The following is a 26,179-nucleotide window of genomic DNA, read 5'->3' as shown; positions in this document are numbered from 1 at the left end:
GTGAGCAGAAATGAATCAGCCTAGTTTGGTCCGAAGTTAACAAGTTTTCTGACAGTTGTCTTAAATATTATTGCTGTTTGAAGAGGTTTTTTTAGCTTGCTTGCTTCTCAGCAAACATTAAAATAAAGAGGCTCTCAGCAGCCACCCATACATATATATATTAAAATCGTTTTCTTGTTTGAGAAAGGTACACATTTGATTTTTTTAATTGAAAACGGCAAAAAGGAAAAGCAAATACTTGTCATTTTTTTCTGTTAAAAAGAAAACTTGCATATAAAAACATCGGGGAAAATCACAAAAAAAATCCATAAAAATTATAAAATTACAAATCAGATATTTTATAAAAACATTTGTCATTATATTGTTATCAAAACTTATACAAGTCTTATCCTTACTTAGGATTTTAAAATTTTTATAATATTTTTTAATGGGGTTGAGGAAAAGGGGAAAAAAGAAAAGACAAGTCTCTTTCATGTCTCGGTTGTTGTCAAGAAAATAGAATTCACTTGTCCCTTGTCATCTAATGCCCTTGTGAACGCTTACAGAGTCTCCATGTGATGTCTCAAGGAACAGTTCAGAAGGTCACAAAGGGAAAATCATAATTCTCATTCAAAGTATATAAGTAATTGAGTGAATTAACTTAACCTTGCGTCCTCAAAATATATGTTTCTCTTTTTTATTTGCTTGGGATTTTTCCTTCTTCAATTACACAATTCAAAAGTTTATAATATAATTTTTATTAAAATAAATGTTACATAATTATGACTGAGTCATTTTGAGACAATTCATACTTTTCATTTACTTAGAAACATGTTCCCATTAATGTATACGTGCAGAGTACTATTCTACGTTAATTAAGAACAATAACATTTCGAAGCTCTCAATTTAACACTTGCACCTGCGTTTATGAATCCATAACTTCTCTCTCTGTTTTTTTTTAATAGTTAGGCATATTTCGATTTTCATTATCAGTCTCGCTTTGATGATAATTATAACTGGTAATTATTCCAATGAAGGGGAAAAAGATGTCGCAGCAAACATAGAAATTAAATATACTGCATAAAGATTAAATAATGATCAGAACAAATCAAGCAAAAGTATTACAAGTTGCTAGAGGTTAAAAACTTTAGAAAGATATCATGACTGATGATTGATTTTAAAAGAAAATGAGGCTTTCACCTCTAATATATGTAGAGGTGAGAATCAGGGCCGGCCCTTCAGGGCTGGTAGGTTTAAAAGGGCCAGCTCTCCAGGGTTCAAATTTCAAAAATATCCCAATTTGCTAGGTCCGGCCCTTAAATCATAGGACTTAGGGCCGGCCCGCGGCCTTTTGGCCTGTTTAAGAAAAAAAATGTTATTTTTTATATTTCTCATATTTTTTATAAAAAAATAAAAATAAACCAATAGAATTGTTAATAAAGACATAAATACGAATAAAATTAAGTCATAAATACAAAATATCATCATATATAAATATCCATCAACATCCAAGAACATCTAAAACATCTATTAACAAGATAATAACATCCAAAAGTTTTATTTATAGTGCAATTGTACAATAAATAAACACTATTATTAATCTTTTGATACTTCATCATCACTATAATCAATTACTCTTCTTCAAAAGTATGCTTTTCTTTCGTAACAAAAATATCAAGTTTTTTTTCTTTACAGGAATTTTACTTTTAAATTTTACAATCTAACTATTATTTTACTTTAATGTGAGAAACATTGTTGTTGAAACCCATGAATTTCTAATTCAAATTATAGAATCACAAGTTATATGAGTATAAAAATACTCTATTATCAAATATATATATATAGTTTAAAAATATCAATGGATATAATATAAATCAAATCATTATTAAAGTCCAAATTAACCCATTTTTTAAAAATTTAATTGGACAAATTATTGTCTAAAACTAAATAAATCAAATCATTCTATAAAATTTAATTTTAAAATGATAATAATAACTGAATATTTGAAATATTATTAACAATGTAAAAAATTAATAATATTAGAATTATATAAAAAATTTAAAAAAATAAAAAAATTATAAGAAGGCCTAAACAGGACTATCCTTGACCCTCTAGGACTGGCCCTTTTAAGCCCTCGGCCCTCCATGGCTTATTTCTTATTTGAGGAGAAAAATTTCAAACCTAGTCCTCATAATTTCAGGGTTTAAATGGGCCAGCCCAACGGGCTTGGCTCGTTTTTTTGGCTCTAAATATATGCCAACTAAATGATAGAGGCAAATTGTCAAGTAAAAATGAAAAATAAAAATATGTGATGTGTAAAATGGATAGTAGTATATGACATGAACAATAAATATATGATAGATATATATCAAATATGTAGAGAAATAGTTGGTAAGAAAATAGGTAAGAAAATACTATGCACACGTAATTTTTTTTTGAAAAATATATTTAAAAAGCAGATATATAATTTTTGTAGAAACTTAATTATATTTAACAACATTAGTGTACTGCCATGACGGGTTGTCTAGGTTTTCGGAAGTCAAACCCATATGCAAAATCCCAACGCACCTCTAGCAAAATCCAAAATTTTTTAATATGAAAATTTCAGATAAGTCCAATATATGTATAAGCGTTGCGCAAAAAAGGACAAAAAAAAAAAACTAATACTTTCCGGCGTTCAAAGGGAAATGATAAATAGGAAAATAAGCGTAACAACACTGCGTGTTTCATAAGTTGTTCTAAAAATAACATTTACCGCCGTCGCATGGAATATTGATGAACCTTGTCGTTATAGGTTCTCAAAAGTACTAGAATCAAGTTATGAATTGCAGGGGCTAGGTCGAACTCATGTTTTTAGTTTAGCTCAGTTCTGAATCTCACTCTCTTAATGAACCCTTATTTCTGCTTGTCTTTATTAATTATGGAGGCAGAGATATTAATATTGGGATTTGTCTCTTTCTCCTTCTCCTTTCTTCGTTGCTCTGCCTGTTTTCCTTTCTCAGCTATTATCTTCTGATCTCACTGCTGTACTCCAAGACTGTTTGAAACTTGAAATGGCAAAGGAGATGGAAGAAAGAAGGAACCGCGTGCCTTTGCCTCTTTCTTGCGTCTGCCATCTGAAATGAATCACCAAAATGGAATCCATATATAGTGGCATCACCCATGAAAATAATCAGGACAAGCAAGTATTGCTAAAATATATGATTTTAAAAAAAATTAAGATAGCCTAATATGAGAATGAATGTATGCTTGATTCAAATAAGAATGTTAAGACTAACTCCACTTTTTAATATAAGAACTAATTTATTAGTTTAAGTAAATTAATGTTGATTTTTCTAAATACCCTTACTAATTATGTTTATGTATATTAGTTAGAACTGTCATTTGATGAAATCTTAATATGTATAATTACTACAAAGACTATTTTGAGGAATAAATAAATAAATATAAGAAACGGAGTGGAATGAGCTCTTATATTTATAACCAAATTAAATGTCAAATTAGCTCTTATATTGAAAACAAGAGGTAGTAGATAATAAGTACTTCAATAATATTATTTTTCTTGTTTTGTAGCATTTATTAATACTAATTTTTCATCAACAGAGCGAAGAGATCCAACTGGCGAACAATACCAGAAAAGATAGATATTTTCATCATTCTCAGATATATAATGCTATATTACTTAATTGGAAAACACCTCTTTACAAGGATGGAAATAGTAATTCTTCCAAACGAAACTTAAAACGATAAAATGTATCATTAAAAAAAAATGGACCTAACTTTTTAGAGCTGAGTCATTTAATTTAGTTCTTTCCACAATATTAACAAGGGTTAAGATGCAACTTTGACTTTGATCTTATTTTTCTGGTATAATTTTGTCCTTAATCTTTTAGTGGTGCAATTTTGTCCCTGATCTTTTTTCTTAGGTATAGTTTGTCCCTAATTTTTTTTCACGAGTGCTATTTTATCTTAGATCTTTGGGTGCAATTTTGACATTGAGGGGTAAAATTGCACACACAAAAAGATTAAAGTCAAAATTGCACTACTAAAAAAATAAGGGCAAAATTGCACCTAAGAGAAAAGATTGAGGTGAAGATTCACAATTTTGCTCATATGGACGTAATTTTGTTCGTGTTTTCTTAATATAGAGGATTGTCATTTACAATTGTTCGTATAATATCATATTAAATCCTCCCTTGACCGCCTTATTTAAAAGACAAAATCCTCTCGCGACCAGAACTACCAACCACTAGAGGTCGAAGGTTCGGCTGCCAAAGGTCGGAGTTCCAATCTGTTGGCCACCGAAGCTTGAGTGACAATTAATCTATTTTTTAAAACAAAAATAATAATCAGGTGTATTATTATCTTTTTATCCTTAAATTTTAATTTCATTTTGGTCTTGGGAAGAACTGAAATTTTGGAATCTTTTGAGGGTTGATTGATATTAATTAGCTATTGAAAGGATTTACTGAAATTCTTCCTTTTAGATTTTATATTTTAATATTAATATTTTAAACTCGAACTATAATACATATAACCATTACTTATAGATTTAGTAAACTAGTTAATGAGAATAATTAAATTCGAAAGTAAGTATAAGTGTTTTTTTACCAATCTTCTATTCTTTAAATTACTAAAATTTAATGACATGATAAAGATGCGCACTATTACCAAATCTTCAACAAGATTCTTTTGTTGTAAATATTAAAGAAAAACAAAAGTCTCTAATAATCAAGCATGGTTTTAAAGCCTAAATATAGCCTTTAAAAATAATGAAAAATCAAATACTTTTTTTTCTTGGGACTATTGATTATTGGCGTTTGAATTGGACTTTAAAGAGATGGTATTTTGAATGAATGTGCTCCTTTTCTTTGTTCAGTTTTTATCATTTGATTCAAGAATGAATGTGCTCTTTAAAAATTATATTTTGATAAAAATTGAATTTGGTTAATCAAAATTTTTGTTTGGTAGTTTCTTCACAGAACTAATTTTGTTTGAGTATTGTTTATTTTTTTACAAATAATTTTTCTGTGTATAGAGTGTATGATATAGTTAGATTTTAATAATTTAATAATGGTTAGAGAAATTTGATTAGATTTATACTTAAAAAATAAGAATTTTTAATTCAAAATATTTTAAATATATCTATGTTAAATAGTAAAATAAGTAAAGGTTAAATATCTATTATATTCTTATAATAATTAGTGATTAATTTTTACCTTGTACTATTACTGAATTTTAGAAGAAGACTTGCTGACTTGAAGTCTCAGTGGACTTTGATAACGATGTCGCTTCATGGTAGATGACGATAATCATAATAAATTAACAGCAATTACCTAAAGGTGAAAATTGTTTCATCACTAAAAGAAAAAAAATATCTTAAAATCTTTAGTGAACATTGAGCCTGCTTTCATGAAAGCAAATTGAAGAGTAATATCTACCATAGACAAAGCTCTGTTTCTCAAAAACACCTAATTATAAATACCAGGTCTTTGGAAGACACAAGCCATCAGACTTCGTAGAAGACTTCAATTTGCCCTCTCCAGAAAAATGAGTCGTACAAGAGGCATGTTGATATTGCAGAAGTGTGCACATATAGCTAGAACGAACAGAATGATGCTTATACATCACATTGATAAATTTAAGGTACAGTTTTTTATTAAAAGGGACCATCCCTTTTAATGTGTCAACTAACTTGGCTAATTAGTTTAGCCAAGTATCTCAACATTGTGCTGCTGTTTGACACGACCTTATTCAAGAATGGAAGATATAGATCAAACCACAAACAATAACCTAGCAACCCACCAATCAACACTATACTTACATGAGATACTGGACAAGCAGCAGAAACCTTATTCACAATTTGATCATAAACATGTTCCTAATTCCTAAAATGAATTTACACGCTTGAGCCAACTGGGTCCCTCCAGATTACAGTGGCTGCATTCTTGAAATTTCCACCAAGATGTAACATCAAGTCACCACCATGAACCCTGCCTTCTGGGATATCAAAATTAATGTCTTTCTCCAAATTATCCTTGTTTCTACCTTCCTTTGGCTTCTCGGTAGCCAAGAACAGCGGAAGAGAAGATGATGACTTCAATGAGAGCGGAACCAACACTTCCTCTGGTATAAGATACTGCAGTTTTTCTGGCTCTTTCGTAGAATCGTTGTGCTCAGAAACAACAGTGACCCCCGAGGAGGAATTGTTGTTCTCAGAACCACTACGAGCGATGGAAGCAGAAGGTACAAGACCATGAAAGAGTCTTGAATTGAACAGACTTCCTTTGTTGATTTCCCTCCCCTGCATCATCAAGTTACTGTGAGCAGCACAGAGGCCACTCTTACCCCTTGCGAATTTCTCACACTTACCATCCCCCCAGACACATCTCTTTCCACCACCATGGGCCTTGCAGAAATCTGTGCTTCCCTGAGCACTCTTCCCACAACCTGCAAGCTTGCATCGCTTACCCCCGCCATGCCTAACACAACAATCAGTTCGGCCACGGGCACTCCTGGTACAGCCAGGCACAGCACACCTCTTCCCACCGCCATGGGCAACACAAAAGTTGGTACCTCCATGGACACTCTTGGGGCATATACCACCTCCATTGAAGAGGCAGCGCTTTCCTCCTCCATGTGCCTTGCATAGTGGTGTGCTCCCCTCAGCCCCTTTGGTGCAACCTGTAGACGGTGGCAGCAACTGTGATTCATAATCATCTAATCAACTTATCTACATTATGATCCAGTAATTTACAAACATTTAAATTGTACACAGGCCGATGGAAGAGCAGGTGGAACAGGCAATTTTGAGCCTTGTGAAGAAGGATATAAGACCAAACAAAACCCTCAATAAAGTTATTGAATGGGATATTTTGATTAACAATTTATCTAAAAATTTGATTGTTGATAGAGTACAATAGCATTGTGCAACCCATGTAGTCAACCCAGTTAATGGAATAAGACTTGTTGTATTTAAGTTAACGTTTAAATAGGCAAGGTCAAAAATAAAATCTGAAGTATTATGAGTTTTGGTTGAGAACCCATAGTTAACTTTTAACTCATTGTTCATTATTCTCTTGCTCTCCATTCTATTAAGTGATCTCAACGACCATGACATTTAATAATACAACCCAACAAAATCTAAAATATTTTGATATGAAAAAAGAGTCAAGATAAGACTTCGATATGTAAGGCTAAAATGCACAAACACCTACACTTTGTGCAAATACAGCTAACTCTTCTAGCATTTAACACTTGACAATGGACCTTTGCTTCCTCCCCTTCCAGCCCAAGACTCAAGATCGTGTAAATAACCCCAAATCATTTGTCAATTATTTTACTCACAGAACCATGACATACAATCTACCGCAAAATAAAAAGGAAAGGAAATTTGACATATTAAAAGATTATCAGTAAAAAAAATAAAATTTAGAAAGAACTTTATCTCATCAATAAACTACATATTTACTAACGGGATTACTTGCACAGATTTTAAAATGTAAAAGGAATTTATGGTCCAAATTAGAATATCAACCAAATTCTCTGCAGATGACCTAAGCTCTGAAACTTCGTGCATCTCAGCATTTGTTTCCTTAACGAACCATATTAGAAAATCTTCAATTGAGTGAATAAACTTAAATGAAAAAATTATATCAATGCTTGGAAAAAGAACATGTTTGTCTTCTTTATAAAAATATAAACCAGGGAGATATAGCTAAATAAGTGATAACTGATTTTTCTTAAAGAAAAATGGCACCTGCAAATGAGCAACGCTTTCCACCACCATGTGCCTTACAGAGCGTGGTGCTTCCTTGGGAACCTTTTGTGCATCCTTGGTACTGACACCGGCGCCCACCCCCATGAGAGATGCACAACCCCGCCTTCCCCTCAGCACTTCTAGTGCACCCTTCGATCTTACATCTCTTGCCTCCTCCATGTCTTATGCAGAGTCCTGACTTGCCTCTTGCAGCCTTGGTGCATCCGCCTGGATGTTCACATCTCCTGCCCCCACCATGTGCTATGCAGTGATCTGTTTTCCCCTCAGCACTTTTAGTGCAGCCCAGATGTTGGCATCTTCTCCCTCCACCATGAGCCTTGCAATAAACCGTGCGGCTCTCAGCACCGTTATCGCAGCCTGGCTTCTGACATCGCTGTCCTCCCCCGTGTCCTATGCAAAATCCCGAAGCACCTCGAGCGCCTTTCATACATCCAAGAAAATTACATCTCTTGAAGTTGCTCGTTCGATTCTCTGATAATGACGGGCCAAGTGAGCAATTTTTAGCATCAGATGGTTCTTGTGTCAGCAATAAACTTTTAGCAGTATCTGTTTTTGGAGCCAGTAGAAGTGAACCCATGTAGCTACCTGATTTCTTTGCCGAGGTGGAACCCTCATCAACAACAGGAAGCTTTGGATAGCTATTTTCAGCAGATGTTTGGCTTGAAAGACAGGACAAATTTGCTTCATTCTCAGATGAACCTGAACAGTCCAGGATACATGATGCCTCATAAGTTCCTCCAGAAAGACCAAGTTGAAGGATTGAATCACTGTCAGATTGCATGCACTGTGGAAACGCGCTGTCTCTTTCCTTCCTCTTTTTAGACCCAAGATTGAAGAATTCATTATCATATGCCCTTGGAGGCCGGCCCAGTCCCAGAACCAACCTGCATTGATCATCAGAAGAGTTGAAGAAATTCAATCCACCACTGTTTTTTCTACTGTTATAACGGGTTGTATTGGCTTTCCCAAAGCCAATCCCATTCAACGATAATGTAGTATCACCTATGTCATCTTTTATCTTGTGCTCAGCATCATGGGAATACAGTATAGTTTCCTGGCTTAGATCCATTCTATGTCATGCGCCTACACTACAATAGGTTAAAGGCGCTATAAACTTCACCATACAGAGCCATAAGATCTACAATGGTGGCAAAGAAATTCCATTGTACAACATCCACCACTCACAAAGCCCGAGGTATCTGATCTGTCCATATTTACTATAATCACGGACAAAGTTGCATGATTTTTTCAATGACGTCACTCAATGCTACCAAAATATTTTATAACAGCCATTGGAAAGAAACCTGTAGTGAGATTTTATAACGCTGATTTAAGGAGTTCCTTCTTCACGAATCCTGAACCAAAAAAAAAATGGAGATACATGTTCAAGAAAAGTTGAAAGCGCGTAAGGAAAAGAACATCAGCCTGGAGACAGGGATGGAAATATGAAAATGGCAGAGAAGAGGAAAGATTGTAAAACATAAGTTTAATAGTAAAGCAACCGGAGAAGCTCTCTGACCTTGACTATCTTAATCGAAGTGGGATGATCCACGCCCTCCCTCAAAAATCGAATTCAAGTCAAAAAGTGCTTTCAGAGCATAAACTAAAATGAAATCGATTTTTCAAAAACACCAGAGAATGCTAAAGGCTTTAGGACTCCGATATTTTCATCATCCCTTCATAAAATCTCCTTTCCCCGTCATCTCCAACCAAAATCCCGCCAAAGAAATGTCAAGTTGCTTCTGCATGAAATTTGGGCTCATGAAGCAATTCAAGACTAGAGCTAGGATGGAATTCTTATCGAGATCAGAATATTCAACTCAACATTAAATGCTTAAGAGACTAAATATGATATATTGCAGAGCATTAGCCTCTTCCATGTAAGAATGCAGAGGATCTGCACAATCACAATTTCACACATCCCTTTCCCTCGGAAGATGAGCTTAAAAACGTAAAATTTAAATATAGGGAATTTATATGAATAAAAAGGAACAATGACGGTAATCCTTTGATAGATTGCCAATTCTCAGCGACGCACTTACAATTCAAGTAAACCAAATGATAAATAGAATCACGTTCAAGATAAGTTTTCCATAGGGAGATTCTTACTAGACCGGAATGATAACAAAAACCCAAATAAGTGCAAAAGTTTCCATTCAGAATCCCAAAATCTTCCACTACTCCTTAAAAATATTAATTGAAGCTATCACCATTTCAACTAGTAACAAAACAGTTTCAATCCAGAGCAAATCGGTCCTCAACTCAAAGGCATCCCTGACTTTCGAAACCCCATCACACCAATTACAGGGAATGAAAAATAGTAGCAGCAGCGGACAAAAAACAGGGGAAACCAGCAACAGGAAGCGATATCATCGAAATTTCAATACATAACAGTAGCATAATCAAGGATATAACTAGCAAAAACACACAAGAAGGTTGAATTATGCAAAATTTTGTCCAAATCGGAAGATACGCCGCGGCTATGATAAATCTAGACGAAACTTTCAGATAATTACCGAATCTAGGAAGCGCCGAAGGGTATCCGTGGGCATCCAAAGTCTGCAATGAAGAGAATAAAAAGGCTAGGCTTTGAAAGTGAAGAAGAAGAACAGGACCATGACGAGACGAGACGATGAAAATCGGACGAAAATGTAGGGAAGGGATATTTATTACGTAACAACAACTGCTCCAAATAAATGGCCAAAATGACAATAATTAGTGTGGATATTTATTTTTAAATTTAATTTTCACAATTTAAAATTTATTCTTAAGAAAATCTTAGTATATTTGGTTAAGTGCTGGTATTGATTAAAAATAATAACATACGATAAAGAAAAAACGATTTACACGTATAGGGCCTAATGCCCCTTCATTTATATCCATACGCACTTTTTAATTTTTTGACCTCACTAAAATAACAAATTTATGATATAAAAATACTACTAAGGAAATTAACTACTTTATATATAAAATAAAATAATAATTAATAAATGTGCTGATAAAACTCGTACAGTAATAATTCTTTTTTTTCCTTCCCACCAGTATTAAAATTTACTGAATATAAATACGGTATGAAGTAAAACATAATTACCTCTTCAAAACATTATGCGGCTCATGAAATACGGAAAATGACACAAGTGGGCCAATAAAAGTACAAAACAAGTTTCACATGTTTTCAGGTCAGGGCATTCATTTGTCTACACTTTTAATTGAAAATGACCAACATGAAGTTCCGAAACTAGCCCCATCTTGTGCATCTTGGCAGGTCGAGTCAAACGAGGGTGATTTCGTCTTTTCGTTGCCTGTCGCTGTCTCGGGGAACTTGTCTTTCGAGATGAATTAGTGGCCGAGCCCGAGCCGACAGTTGAAGTGGTCCTCTCACAGCTCCGGATCTACTGCGGTGGCGACAAGCAATATTCAACTTATTGACCGTAGATTTATGGCGAAATTTAAGTCTTTGTAATAAATAAGCAAAGTCGACGGTATAAGAGTTATTTGACTGTGGAGCATTACCATATGTGATTGCCTCTCCCAAGGAAGAATCTATGCGATCCGTGAGATGATGACGTAGACTGGGCCGCTGGGGTGCGGCATCGTTTTCAGGCGTGGAGTGGTAGGATTACTTTTGTCCGTCCAATAAGGAGTCGATTTATCAGCAAATCAAAAACAGACACGTGTCCCAATAGGCATTCCGTGGTGGGCCCCTCGATGGTTTGTCTACGTGGCCTCAGGGGCCCGCATAACGGAGCAGGGTGATGGGTCTCAAGCAATTGCGACCTTTTTTTCCCCCTTTTATTTGAGTCCCTATAATTTTAGTAAACAAAGGAGGTGGTGATTATATTTTCCTTTTAAATTTTTTTGATGCCTGAATCCTTCTTTAGCTTGAAAGCTGAAAGGAAAATTAAAAATCTAGGCACTTTCTAATTCTGTGACAATATAACAGCACAGGCAGTTTGGATGCCCTTACAATCAATTAAAAAAAATTATTTTTATGGAAGTTGGAAAAAAAAAAACTCTTGTTGCATACTTAAACGTATTACGCGCTTTTATATTTTCTTTATTTTTAACTAGTCAAATTTATGGTTGCCAAAAAATTAAATTTTCTGCAAATAAAGCCTAACTGAAATTCATTGATTAAATTTACTCTTAAAATTGATGAGGCTTATCATGTTCTCCCTGACACATCCAGACTTTTTCTACCAGCAAATAGAACTTTCAATTCGATTTGTTATCGTCATTTCATGTATGGGGAAAAAAATTGGATATGAGTAAATAACAAGAATGACAATTTTTGTCCCATTAGACAGGGTAAGCTACATAAATCTCGTAATGTTATTGTGCTTTATTAACATCTAAATTTTTAGATATATTATTGATCAAAAAGTTTCGTTTAATGACCTTATTAAACATTCTTCTTGGTTATCCTCTGCTCTCTTTTTATAAGACCACAAACTGTTTGATCTACCTTGCGTACCAGTCCTTTTAATGGCCTTCTCTGCACATGCCCAAACCACCTCAAATGATGTTTAACTGTTTTCTCTTCCATAGGCACCCTACCTATTGCTGCACTGATATTTTTATCTTGAATCTTATATTTTCTTATATGAATACACATTCATCTCAACATTCTTATTTTTACTGCCCCAACTTTATGCTCTTGTTTTCCCTTTAGAGCCCAACATTTACTACCATGCAATATAGATGGTCTTATAGCAATCTCATAGAATTTTTTTTCCGTAAGTTTCTCAGGCACCTTCTTATCATAAATAACTCTGGTAGCCTTCCTCCATTTTAGCCACCCAACTTATATTCTATGAAAAACATTTATATGCATTTCATCATCCTCGTGTATAATGAATCTTAGATATTTAAACTTTGACACTTGAAAAATGATTTGATCTTCCATCTTCACCTCTAAATCACTATTGACTTGTATCCCACTAAAATTATAATGTATATATTCTGTTTTGTTCCTACTTGAGTGAAAACCTTTCGGCTCGAAGGTCTTTTTTCATAACTTCAATATAGAGTTAATCTCTTCTCTTGATTTAGCTATGAACACTATGTCATTCGTAAAAAGCATGCACTTAGGGATTTCTTATAGCTAGAATAAGCTCAGTTAAAATATTTATAACAATATTAAACAAGTAAGGACTCAAAAAAGATCCCTAGTGTATGTCAATCTTAATAAGAAAGTCCTTTATTTCACCTTCAGATGTTCTTATACTAGTAGCTATCCCCTTGTACATATCTTGTATGGCTTTAATATATGCAACCTGCACATTTTATTTTTCCAAAGTTTTCTAAAGTACTTCTCTTAGCACATGATCATAAGCTTTTTACAAGTTAATAAAAACCATATGTAAATCCCTTCCTTTACTCCTATATATTTCCATTAACCCCTTTAGTAAATAAATTGCCTTTGTTGTAGACCTCCCTGGCATAAATTCAAATTGGTTCTCAGAAATGGGAGTCTTCAACCTCAACCTATGTTCAATTATTTTTTTCCTACAACTTCATTGTATGGCTCATAAGTTTTAGTCATTTATAACTTAAATAGTTTTGAATATTTTCTTTATTCTTACAAATAGAAACTAAAGTGCTTTTTTCTCCATATATTTGGCATAGTCTTGGAGGTGAAATTTTATTAAAAAAAAACTCAGTTAGCCATAGTTCACCCTTCCGCTTGCACATTTTCAGACTTTCATGGGAATACTGTCAAGTATAACGACTTTACCATTGTCTATTTTTTTAAGAGCTGTCTTAACCTCTTTGATATGAATAAATGAGCAAAAAAAAAAAACAGAGAAGATATAAAAAGAGTTGACCAGTCCTGCCAAGACCTCAACCATGCACTACCATCTTCATTATAATATGGGGCAATTACTATAGAGTGCTAAAGAAGACATTTTACTACTAAAAGATCCCTTGAAATAACAAAACAAATCTGAAGTCCCTAGGAACTTGGGTGTGAGTGATTTGGAATGTACAATTACGCAGTTGTCCTTAATGATTAATTTCCAAAAGTTCGCCCGTTTGTTTGAATCCCACCCTCTTCCTTCAACCCCGGTCTCCCACTCTGTCAGTGTCTCCCACCCTAATCTTGTGTCTTTTCATTTCTTTCCAATGTTTAACCGCAAATCTTGATCTATGGCATATTCTTTTCCTGCAACGTGACTCTCCAATACTGTCATAAAGAATCCTCGTCATCTTCATCCTCTCATACGAATCAAGGTCTTCCTCAAGAAGCCGTGCCCAAGGCCACTTCAAGTTTTTTATTCCATTGTTTCTTCTTGTAATTATTTAATTCAAAAGGCAATCATATTAGAAGTTTTAGGGTATATTGAAATTATGAGAAAAGCACAAGATGGAGGGGCAACTTTTCTCTTATTTATTTTGGTAATATTAAAGTAAAGATTCATTTATGATCTCTTATCATTCCTAGTAGGAATATTACATGATTGCCTAGACATATGCATGAAAGAAGCGATGGATCGTCACTTAAAATTTCCAATTTAGTGCATGATACAACTGCAATTTTTTGTCACCATGTATTGCTTAAAACTCCTTAAATTTGTGTAGCAGCTTTTTACGAAATCATTAAAGATGGAGTCGAATAGAGCATTAGAGATGCATTTGACTGTGTATCTAAGAGTTGAATACATTTCTTAGTCCTTATTCATTTGGTTAATTGTCTCAACTAGCTTGACTAAGCTTATGATAGTTATATGCTATTCGATTTTGGCTGATTGATTTCTTGTGTCTTTGATTGAATAGCCATATATATGTAACTATTCTTTTTTTTTTTTATTAGTTATCTCGTAATTCTTTGTCAACCAATTATGATTATGTTGAAAGTCACCAGTTTAGATATTAGACAATGTAACGCCAAAGCATTTTATATTTTTCATTATATGGGGAAAAAATAATGGCCAGAATGCATAAATATAAAACTCGAATCATACGAAATGTCACATTTTATTTGATGCAAGAAATATAAACAAGATGTTGCCGTTATGATGATTCTTGGTACCGGAGCACATGCGGCATATGCAGAGCATGCACGAGCTATTCCAAAGTGACATGGTCCTCTACTAAAATCGGCCATATATTTTGAGTGTTGCGAGTGCTCCTCCTTCTCATGAAAACGATTTAAGAGGAAGGAATTAACGAGCAATTAAGTTAAATGGGCATGCAGCTACATAGATGGGCAGATTGCAAAAGTAAATACTACCTCCGGTCCTAATTATAAGACCCAGTTGACTAATTTGGAGAGATTAAGGAACTTAGTTAAGTTAGTTATTTGAAATGAATAGGTGTTGTTTTTCCTAAAATATCCTTACTAGTCAAATTTGTTATCTATAACTACTATTATTAGAAGGATTATCATAGAAAAAAGTGGATAAATATGATAGACAAAATAGATTAGGGTCTTATATTTAGGACTAAAATAAAAGTCAAATAGCGTCTTATAATAAGGACCGGAGGTAGTATATATTATTATGACTTAGTGTCTTCTTCCATATTTTTCTCTTGTACTAATTTTGTTAATTCTCATATTTGACATGAAAATTATTCTGACCGTGGTAAAGCAACATTGACTTCATTTCTTGTCAAATTAGTCTTTTGTAAGGAAATGCATATTAAATATTTGTTCATAATAAGACGAATATTTAATATTCCTTGAATACTTGTTTGCTCAATACACTTGTTATCTATAACTAAATTAGTTATATTAATAACTATTGCTGACATGTGTTAACAATTAATGTCCAGCCGCACTACATACTTGTGATTGACAATTTAACTTTTTATATTAACTATTAGGATATGTATTAACAACTAATATCTACCTGCATGACACACTTGTCATTGACAGCTAAACCAGTTATATTAACAATTAACGCGCCACATATTAACAACTAACTAGCACTAGATATCCCGTGCGTTGCACGGGGAGCAGAAATTAGGAATATTAAAACAAAACATGGTACAAAACAATTAATTCAAAATCACAGCTTTGAAAACTTAAACTAATTTATTGAACATCCACCATAAAAAAAAACACTGCAAAAATTATACTCAGCTACTAAATAGCTCATGCTCATAACATCAGCTACAAAAATTCTTGACTTAATTGTAATATGCAATACTCCTCCGGTCCTTAATATAAAACTTATTTAACTAATCTGACTGGATTAAGAAAGTTAGGTAAGTTAGTTACTTATGAGAAATATGACATGTTTTTTTCTAAAATACCATAATTATCTTCTTAAATATCTTCTCTCCATCTTCTACTTGATTATAGTTGAGGGAATATCCATAAGGTTAATTTAGAAAAAATTGATAAATATAAGAAATAGGTCTTATATTTAAGACCAGAATCAATTCAACAATTAAGTGCTATATGAAGAACCGGAGGAGTATTATATATAATATTATAACAAAATTATAATTTATATTTACAATTATAAATATAAACAAATAAATATGAATACAAATAACATATAATTATATAATTATCAGTCCGACATTATTATCCAGCCAATTCTCATTACTTCATTTAACATTAATAATTAATAAGTTAACTGATTAAGTGATAAAGGAGAAATGATGTTAGTGTAATTCTCCTCATCAACCAAGACCATCGGCTACTTTGTGTTTTGATTTATTATCCTTTTTGTATTCTTCAAGAGAACCCAGTGACAGGACAAAAGCCACCATATCTGAAAGAACATGATACAAATTAGCGATTGCATAGATGGTGTAATTTAATCATTCAAACATGATTTAAAATCATCACACATGATGACAGAGCAAATTTACCCATCAGATACTGTATATGATTCCTTTCAGGACTCTTAATAACCCTCACAATGACCTCCACCTATCGGTCCCTTCATTGAGATCTTTCAGAAGAGAAACTCTTGACATGATGGGAGTTAGAACAGCAAGTGCAATTGCAATAGACTATAACAGTTTCTAATGGACAAACAATTAGACTATTTAATACAGCCGAGGTAAGTAAATCAGCAGCAGATGGTTATCTATAAATAAAGAAGGATCCTTGCTTGGTTGTCCACCTGCAAAGAAATTTTCAACCAAAACGCAATCGCAAAAATTCCCCACTAAAACTCAAAACAAATTCAAATTCACATTCAAATTTAAGTTCAATCTGACTTTCAATCTAAATTTGAGTTTAAATTTGAGTTTGAGTTTGAGCAAAAAAGGTCTTCATTTTCAAGGTTAGAAAATGACGACAGTGTGATTCTCGACAAAGAAATATCCGGTTAGATGAAGAAGGTATTAAAGGTACTGATGCAAACCACATCTACTCATTTTGATTGGCAAAAATGTGAAAAGAAATCAGAGATCGAATGCGTATAAACTATGCATTGGATGAAGGATACCAAGGCGTCAAAACCCTGCATGCATGCAAAAGGAATCAGAGATTATATGATGCTGGCAATAATGCTTAAACACCACGATATAACATTGACATCATAAAAAATAAACATATGGGACTCTAAATGATAAGTCATCTGGCAACATGAATCAACAATCAATCAGTTTATAACGAAAGCAAGAACAGACATGGTAGGTCTGGGTACGGCAGCAAAGCATTGGAATAAGTATATATGGTCCATTGATGATGATATCTTAATCCGTATAAAGATGGACAGAGAAAGTGTATATCATTTATACAAGGTGTTTTGTCCATGGGATATACAGCAGCATGGCATTGGAAGAAGAATATGTAGACAAAGTATCACCGAATGCATTATGTATCTGGATCATCACCTTCTTGTCTTCACTTGGAATATAATATAGAGAAAACGTCACTGATGCAAGAAACCATCAGACTAATCTCACACTACACATAATTGTCATCATATTATTGAATACTTTGTATCACTTTGCTTTACTGCTTCTAATTACTGCCATTTCGTTTGTCAGATAAACTGTCAGCAATATGTGATATTGCTGCTTTGAAGAAACGCTAAGAAAAATATGGGAAAGTAGTGACTGCTGTAAAGAAACTGTTAAAAGTTAATAATTTCCACAAGTACCTAACCTTCTAATGCATATACATTTGATGATCTTTCTTTACCGTCCTCTCTGATTTGTAACAACATTATAGGAATGCGTGAAGTTGCATCTTTGCAGGAAAGTAAATTTAACAAAAATTTGCAAAACTAAAGACAACTGAGAAGAATCTCTTAAAAAATCAGTAAGTGCACTTACGACTACACAGACCATGGATCCCTATGTATTCATAATATCGTTTCATTCTCGTTTTCCATCATGCTTATCCAGGTTTTCTATTATCGAGAAATGACAAAGAGGCCAAAGCATTAAGAAACTCGAGAATGTGACTGCATAACTGATAAGATCCAAATCAGATTACTCAGGGAAAAAAAAAGGTCCAAATCAGATAAACAAAAAGTTTGTTCAGTGACTAAGAAGAGTCCAAAATTGTGCTTTGCCTTCAACCAAGGCAAAGGAACCTTAGCAACTTCGTTCTGTAGCAGGAGTCTTAACGTTTCCTCTACTGAAAAAAAGAAAATAATGATCAGATTCCCTTTCCTTTGACTATGTGCATACAGATGAAACAACAGGATGCAAGCAGAGTTTCATAAACAAAATCAAATGCATGCAAATTTTCACCTACTTTATCAGCAGATCCGATCACTCAGCGAAATCCAGATTATATGACATGTGAAATAACGTTAGGCAGATATATTAACATTACAATCAACTATAAAGGATCAAAATTAAAACATGCACCTTTTCCATTTCATATGGTATAGAATAACAAATTATATTTATAATTTAAAATCAGAATTAAAAATATTAATCTAGAAATAAAGCATGCAATATATCCTGTTTGCATCACTGATAAGATTCCAATCGTTTAAAAATATTATAACTACTAAAAAAAAGAGTAACAATCTTCTCTTCCATGTAAATAGCATACAAATAATAAATAATAAGCAACTGCATTTAATTATAAGAACTCTCTTTGTGGATCGAGAATGTAGTACATGATATTGCTTTCATATATCAACGCAAATTGTTCCAATGGAGGCAGAAAAAGAAGACGACTCAATAAAAGTTTTCAAAGGTTGAAAAAACTTTAAATATAAGGCAGAAAATATAATCCATGTTATCTGAGATATTCTAGCCTTCATGCATATTTTGACCAACTTTTTTAACACAACACTCAATGTATGGCAGCTTATATAAGAATGGAAATAACAGCTTGCTCTGTTGTGATAGAACCTATACATAGCTTCATAAACAACTCATACATTACCTTGTACGGAGACTCAAACCCCCACCCCCATATGTCAGCTCTTAGGTTACCGATCAACTTGGATAATGGAAGAATCAAACAAAAACATTAAATAAATTACACTTTGCAGACTTATATCATGATACTACCCGACGTTGACAGAGCATAAATTGTGGGTGTGGGTTTAAATATAAATAACTGAATACTTAATTTAATTACTCCATCAACCCAATCCATAATCGGGCAAAAAAAAAAAAAAACCACAATGAATTGCTCATTGCAACGTAGATGAATTCTTCAACCTCTTAAGGCGTTGGAAAAGTTTCGAAGTCAATTTTCTTCGCATTTCAGTGGCCATCTAAATGTGTTTGTCTCGTTAGACACATGTTAGATTGTAATTAGAAGTTTACACTACGGAGTTAGACGTATACATGTTGGGTCACATTAGGCAGACCATTATCATTGAAACTAATTATATTGGTCGAATATACTAATATTGTTAGATATATCATGTTACTAATAGATATATCATGTAGGCAAAATTAATTACTCATTGGTTACCTTGATTTGATATTCATATTATTGTTTCCTTACTATCATGAATTCAATATCCAATTTATCAATATTACTACCTACTAATCAGCTAAATGATCGATTGTTAATTATTAACATCTATTTTTAATTTACATCGTAAAATTATCCCACATTCCAATACCATTAACAATTGATTATTAGAATTCAAATGTTCCTATATTCCAAAAATAAAAGGTCATTTCAAATTTAAGTTTATTAATTTTATTAACATATATCATAATTCTTTAAACACTAAATATTGAGTGTTAGTTAAAAAATTGTTATCAGGACACTTGATTATTATGATTCATATATTCCAAAAATAAAAAGTCATTTCAATTTTATGTTTATTAATCTTCTGAAAACATATATCGCAATTATTTAAACACTGAATATTGAATATTAGCTAACAAATAGTTGACTCAACTCTCATACTTATGTTTTTGGAGAAAAACACAGTGTGAGAAAGATCACAAAATTCATTCTAATTATAAATAAGCGCATCAAAACGAATTTCATTCAATTTGTATTTATAATCTACATGATAAGAGATTTACAAATTTTTTCATATAAAGATTACTCAGAACTAATAAAAAAACGTTATCATGCTAACTATTTGTAGTGAGCATGTCATCCACTTGTCCTAGCTGGAGCCGGAAAGAGATGCACCATTTTCCTAAAGCCATCAGATTAGCAACTTCCTTCATCCACGGATGGCCAACATTTCGAGGTGATCACCTCCAGGAAATTTAAGAAAATTTTAGTTAGCATCGATAAATATAAACAGCATAGCAACCATATGTAAGCGTCGTAGGAATCATTCTACCTTCTGGTTGTTCTTTTATGAACGAAAGTTCTGTCGTAGATTAAACTGCATAAAAGTGCAAAAATAAAGCAACAGTCACGTGAAATGGACGTTCATAATCTTTGTGGCTAATACAGATTCATTATACCTCTCAATGCTTCCATCGATGGCCGACTGAATGACTTAAGAACACTGCATACATCTGCAGGCAGCAACTGCTGGTTATAGCGTTAATAAACCACGACCAACTAAGACCAAAATCATACAACTTACCCACTAACTAAGCATCAGGGTCGCACAGACATGCAACGTCATCAGCAACTCTGGGAATGGCTCCCAAGACTTGCATATCACTGTCTCCTGTCCAAACAGAAAGCATTCATGCACTCCTTGACCATCACTTCGAACTGTGAAACCAGTCATCAAAAAATACCTCCGCATATCAAGACGCCGCAAAATCCTCTCTCGCACTTTGACATCCTTTAGCCTTGCCATAATCTTCACCCTCTATTCCTGAAGAACACGAAACAATGATATATGGCTGATCTTGAAGCAGCCACTATGAAAAAAACCCATCAATTGCATGAACCAAGGGGGAATACATGAACGATACATATTATACCTTAAATCTGGTGTTAGAGAAAGCACACTCAATACAAGGAGTTGACTATTCCTAAAGAATCCTTCGAGAAGACATTTGTCACCTGAACCAAAATAAAGAAATGAATGTCCCTTCATCCATGGAAACCATCTTCGGTATCTGAGGATGCTCATTAATGAGCATTACTCACTATGTGCCTCATACCAGGTTGGCAATGAAGGGAAGCAAGTGAGGTCACACAATGTCCAACCCAAACATATTTGGAGGTCAGGAGTTGGCGGGATAATTCAAATATTTCACACGAGGTAAATAAAAAACAACGGCTCAACACACTGACCACGAAGCCCAACATAAGCCAACGTATAATTACGGGTTGCACGAAGCCAAATGCAACTTCTAAATTGGTTACTAAAGCCATGAGTCCATTGTGAACAGTAAATTGAGTCAGGAGCCACCTACGAGCCGGCATGAGGGATCAGCTCAACCAGAAGAGATTGAATAGTTTTATTGATGTCCACCTACATCGCATACTTGTCATTCACAACTAAACTAATTATATTAATAACTATCGCACAACATGTATTAACAAATAATGTCCATCTGTACTGCACACTTGTCATGGACCACTAAATTAGTTATGCTAATAACTATTACTATATGTATTAACAACTAAATTAATCAGCAAAAGTAGCTAGGTAATTTCACAATTGGATTCTTTTACCCACGAGTCCCTTAGGACTTTAGATTTATTTGATGATTTCTTGAGACCTTGTAGTAATAATTTTTCTTATTTAGGCCTTGAATGTAACTTTCCCTTATAATATTCACCACAAACAATGACTTGAACTGCTCCCAAACGTGCATCTGAAATCTTATCCAATGTATCAAATTCGTCAAGAAGCTTTTCAAAAACCGCATAGAACCTACGCAAAGATTTCACACAGACAAAAGGATTAGGAAATTATTATACACTTCTTCAAATGCAATGTTTTGCACACTAGGCAATTTACGTTCACACCCTAGATGGTCAGAAAAAAAAAAAAGGAGCATAACATAGGTATAAGTAGGGCTACGTAACAGACAAACTAGACCAAACCAAAACCTAAACTGAAGTCCGGTCTAATTTTTGATCGGGCTGGGTTTGACATCTATAGTTTGGTCCAATCCAATAATAACCCAATGTTTGGTTGGACCCAATCTTGGTCTATTAGACTAGTAGACTGGTCCAGGCAGTCCTAAATCTCAATTTTTTTTAAAAAAATTTTCTTTATGTGAAGCAAGATTTTGACATGATAAATGCAATTAAGACAATTAAAAAATACCTATAATCATATAAAAATCATCCTAAAATATTTAAACTTAATCATAAATACATAATAATATCTAACAACATAAAAAGCAATTAAGCATAACATCTAAATTATACAGTATTAAGAAATAAAAACATCACCCGGACCAAACCAGACCAATCCAAGTGGTCTGATCACTTACTTTGGAACCCAATTTAGCACAACCAACCAATCTTGTCCGTTTTGGTCTGATTTGAACTGTACTAGACTAAACTAGACCACCTTAGGACGGACTAGACTGAATTGGAAAATCGGGTTCTGCACACTCTTAGTGTTAAGTATCTCTAAGAGTTAAATATATAAACAAACCTGTCAAGATTGTGATCAGGTTTCAACGTGATTATAAAATGAGAACCAATGCCATAGCGATCACAAATGTTATGAATAGAAGTCCTCATTCATTATGTTTAAGTTTAGGTTGCTCATCTGAAATAAATCATAAGAACAATGAAAATAACTTTTTTATCAAAATAGATAAAATATAGGGATAGATGTTTTGAGCTATGTCCATGAAACAACAAAAATATTTTAAATTGTTGCATTCTGCATGATAAGAACGTAAAAGGAATTCTCACCTGGAAAATTTTCACGATGAACACTTTCTCTGCAAACCCCTGCAAAAAGATAAAGCTGAAAAAAATTGAAATTTATAGGAACATTAGCTCTGAGAACTTATACTTGAAATTAACATACTCCAGAATTGATATTCAACTTCGAAACATAATCCACAGAAAGTTTGTCTAATGGATTAAACCTCAAACAGTGAGGGGGGGGGGGAATAAGGGAAAGACATATTGCTTACCAAAAAGACAAATTGTGTACCAAAAAGACCTATTATTAAAGGGCAGTCTGCGATGCATAAGGCTCTTACCAAGTGGAGTTTGGGAACAGACAGATTTACGTAGCATTATTCCCCACAAATAATGTTTTATATCAATCGAATATTTGCACAGACACGGACACACATAAATATCAATAGCGAAAACTGGTTAAGCTTAGGATTTTTAAATAGATACACTATTCAATCACTCATTTTGAAATATTACATATTAAGAGACAGCATTTTTAATTGGGGAAAAAATGATCCTCTTAAAAACCTCAATTGCTAGGCTTAATCCAATCCTACTATTTAGCGACCCAAATGATTGGAGGACTAGATGAGGACAAATATCGAAGATAAAATATAAAACAAGATGAATTATTTGCAATCAGTGAACATGACTCATTTCAATTTCCACTCAACGTATGAATTAAAAAAAAAAAAAAAGGAATCTGTTTTTATGTAATTAGCAGTAGCGATGATGATGATGATGTAATAATAACTGCTTCATGTAATGACCCTGGATGACATGACCATGAGGTGGACAATTTCAAAATGTGAAAGTGACTAAAGTAGTATATCAAATTTTACAAGCTTGAAAAGTTAGAGAAGGGTGTCATCCTATTTTCAACGCAGCAATACCAAACACACCTAAATTACAGAAAATATCGTGCCCCAGCAAAATGAAAACAAACTATGCCCCAATACTATTTTTGGTCTTTAATATAAGAACAAATTAACTAATTTGAGTAGATTAAGAAAGTTTGTTAAGTTAGTTATTTATAATAAATTAGTGTTATCTTTTTTAGAATATTCTTACTAATCATGTGTATTAACTAGAACTACCATTTGATAGAAATTTTAATACAAGTATACAACTACTATAAGGACTACTTTGAAAAAAATTTACAAATACAGGAGATAAACTGGATTGATATCTTTTGTATATTTAGGATCAAATTAAATATCAAATTATTTTTTATATTAAGGACTAGAGGTAGTATATAATGTAAGACTTACCTAACTAATTTGAGTAGATTAAGAATTTTAGTTAAATTAACTAATATAATATTCGCTATACCAATTAGTTGGATAGTAATTGTAACACAATAGGGTTTTACTAAACCATCAAATTATTACCAGTACATAAGGCACGAAAATTTTCTACTGTTGCAGGGGCAACATCTTTGAATAGCTGGAAGGAAGGACGCAAGAATTCATTAGATTGGATTTCCACTCTCCTCAAATTCAAAGTTGCAAAATCCACAAAAATATAAAACTTCATCATGTATCACAACATTCATTGTAACCCAAAAGTATTGAAAAAAAAGGTACCTCAAAAACCATCCTTCCAACATGCACCTTATCCACAGAGACATCCATAAAAACTAGGGGATTCTTCTCTCCCATTGTCTTTCTTTTATCAATCAGAACTCAAGCCAACAACAACTAAAGTCACAAAAGTCAGTAAAGAGACACCAATTAATTATTGATATGGCGCAATATTGCATCAGAAGCAGACGTTATATCAAAGCCACAAACTAAAACAGAAAAGATCGCATCTGGGATCTGAGAAGAGAGGGCATGCAGAGAGAATAAAAAAGTAGAGGAAGCAAAAGAATCCAAATAATCCAAACTTTAATACTGAACAATAAAAATGACTTTATATCATCATTAGTCATTGAGTCTACATGTCACAATTTGTCCCTAACCTGTAGCCGTTAAATGGCCCAAAGCATTTACAAAAATTTATATACAGCAATCACAATTAACTCAATAAGTCTTCCATGCTAAGTGACTACTAATTACCATCAGTGAGGTATATGGTAATCTCAAAGGGGGCGCCAGTACATGTATCATCCGAAGTAGCAACAGTCCTCACTAAATGTGAAGTTCCAGACTTAACTTTTATAATTGTCAATATCCTTTATTTAGTCGGTAGAAAGGCCAAGTTAAAAAGTTCATTAAGAAATAGAACCCTGTCAGTGATACGGCTGAGACTGAGGTAAATAAGACACATGGATGTCATTTATTGTGAAGCAAAAAGAAGATTGATGAATCCAGCAAACCAAGTCAAATTCAGATGTTAGAGTCCTTTGTTGAGTATTAAAAAAGAACTTAATATAACAATTGTCTAAGGTTAAATCTTAGAAGGTACAAGATGCAACCCAATCTTAGAACAAGAAATAGATGTATGTTCACAAGCTCTAAACAGGACGTTCATTCCGTTAATGAGTCGACTGACAAGTAGGGGAGTTCGTATTGATCACTGGAAACTTTACTTTTCGAGGGGAAAAAAAAATCCTTTTGCATTAAGTTAAATCAGCAGGAGAGAGCAAACCAGGAAAGCACCAAAGCAGAAAAGAAGAAACAATCCGGTAGCAATTAAGACAACTAATCTGACACATCCAAAATCCTGCCTTTGACTTACATTCTTCCCACAAAGCAAACAAAAAAGGACGTTCAAAAAAGGTCAAGGAAAATAAGCTACTGAAGCATACCTTCTGAGGAGAAGAAGCTAATCGAACGTTGATGGAGAGTGGCGACGAGCGGTGGCTAGTCGATCTGTCGATGGAAGAGGAAGCGAGAGAGGGACTCGTGTGATAGATTGTGGAACCACGGTTTGCGCATCGACCAGGGGGAATGCAGTTTTCAGCGCCCTCCATTCGTTTTTGTTTTATGTTTTTGGGCCAAAAGCGCCGTCCTTTCATGCTGCCTTCTTGGATTTATTTTCTTTTAAATAATTATTATAATTATTATAACATTAAATAACAAAATCATCTATAAAAAATCTAAATATTTAAAATTTAATATGAAACATTCATATTCATAAATAATAAAAATTTTAAAAATATAAATATTATCACAAAAATCTATATTTGTGAACTATTGAGATCAAATTTTAATATTTTAAATTCATTTATTTATTGCACTTCTAAACTATTCAAGTTAAATTTTTAAATATTTAAATTTATT

The 26,179-nt window shown here is 33.3% G+C and overlaps 1 protein-coding gene and 2 long non-coding RNA genes across 5 annotated transcripts; all 3 read right to left on the bottom strand.

The window, feature by feature from the left end:
- Positions 1-5,579: 5,579 nt before the first annotated feature.
- On the bottom strand, positions 5,580-8,828 carry LOC114756107 (uncharacterized). Its single transcript, XM_028945024.1, has 3 exons — positions 8,345-8,828; positions 7,739-8,230; positions 5,580-6,663 (listed from the first exon to the last, which is right to left on the bottom strand). The coding sequence occupies exons 1-3, from the start codon at positions 8,826-8,828 to the stop codon at positions 5,879-5,881; spliced, it is 1,761 nt and encodes a 586-aa protein (XP_028800857.1). The 3' UTR covers positions 5,580-5,878.
- An 11,259-nt stretch (positions 8,829-20,087) lies between these two features.
- LOC114756136 (uncharacterized) lies at positions 20,088-21,540 on the bottom strand. 3 transcript variants are annotated; one of them, XR_003741412.1, is made up of 5 exons: positions 21,056-21,540; positions 20,707-20,946; positions 20,582-20,635; positions 20,455-20,499; positions 20,088-20,366 (listed from the first exon to the last, which is right to left on the bottom strand). It is a non-coding gene; the product is annotated as an uncharacterized LOC114756136 (long non-coding RNA). The 3 variants fall into 3 exon arrangements; XR_003741413.1 differs by having other exon boundaries at positions 21,138-21,540; XR_003741411.1 differs by having other exon boundaries at positions 20,707-21,540.
- A 2,796-nt stretch (positions 21,541-24,336) lies between these two features.
- On the bottom strand, positions 24,337-25,818 carry LOC114756100 (uncharacterized). The gene is made up of 3 exons (XR_003741408.1): positions 25,705-25,818; positions 24,539-24,652; positions 24,337-24,398 (listed from the first exon to the last, which is right to left on the bottom strand). It is a non-coding gene; the product is annotated as an uncharacterized LOC114756100 (long non-coding RNA).
- Between the last annotated feature and the right edge of the window lie 361 nt (positions 25,819-26,179).

Source organism: Neltuma alba, unplaced genomic scaffold, assembly GCF_004799145.2.
Source record: "Neltuma alba isolate B1F8T4 unplaced genomic scaffold, ASM479914v2 tig00010372_pilon, whole genome shotgun sequence".
NCBI classification, from domain to species: Eukaryota; Viridiplantae; Streptophyta; class Magnoliopsida; order Fabales; family Fabaceae; genus Neltuma; species Neltuma alba.
The sequence above is the reverse complement of the archived record's forward strand: the minus strand, read 5'-3'. Positions and strand labels throughout refer to the sequence as shown.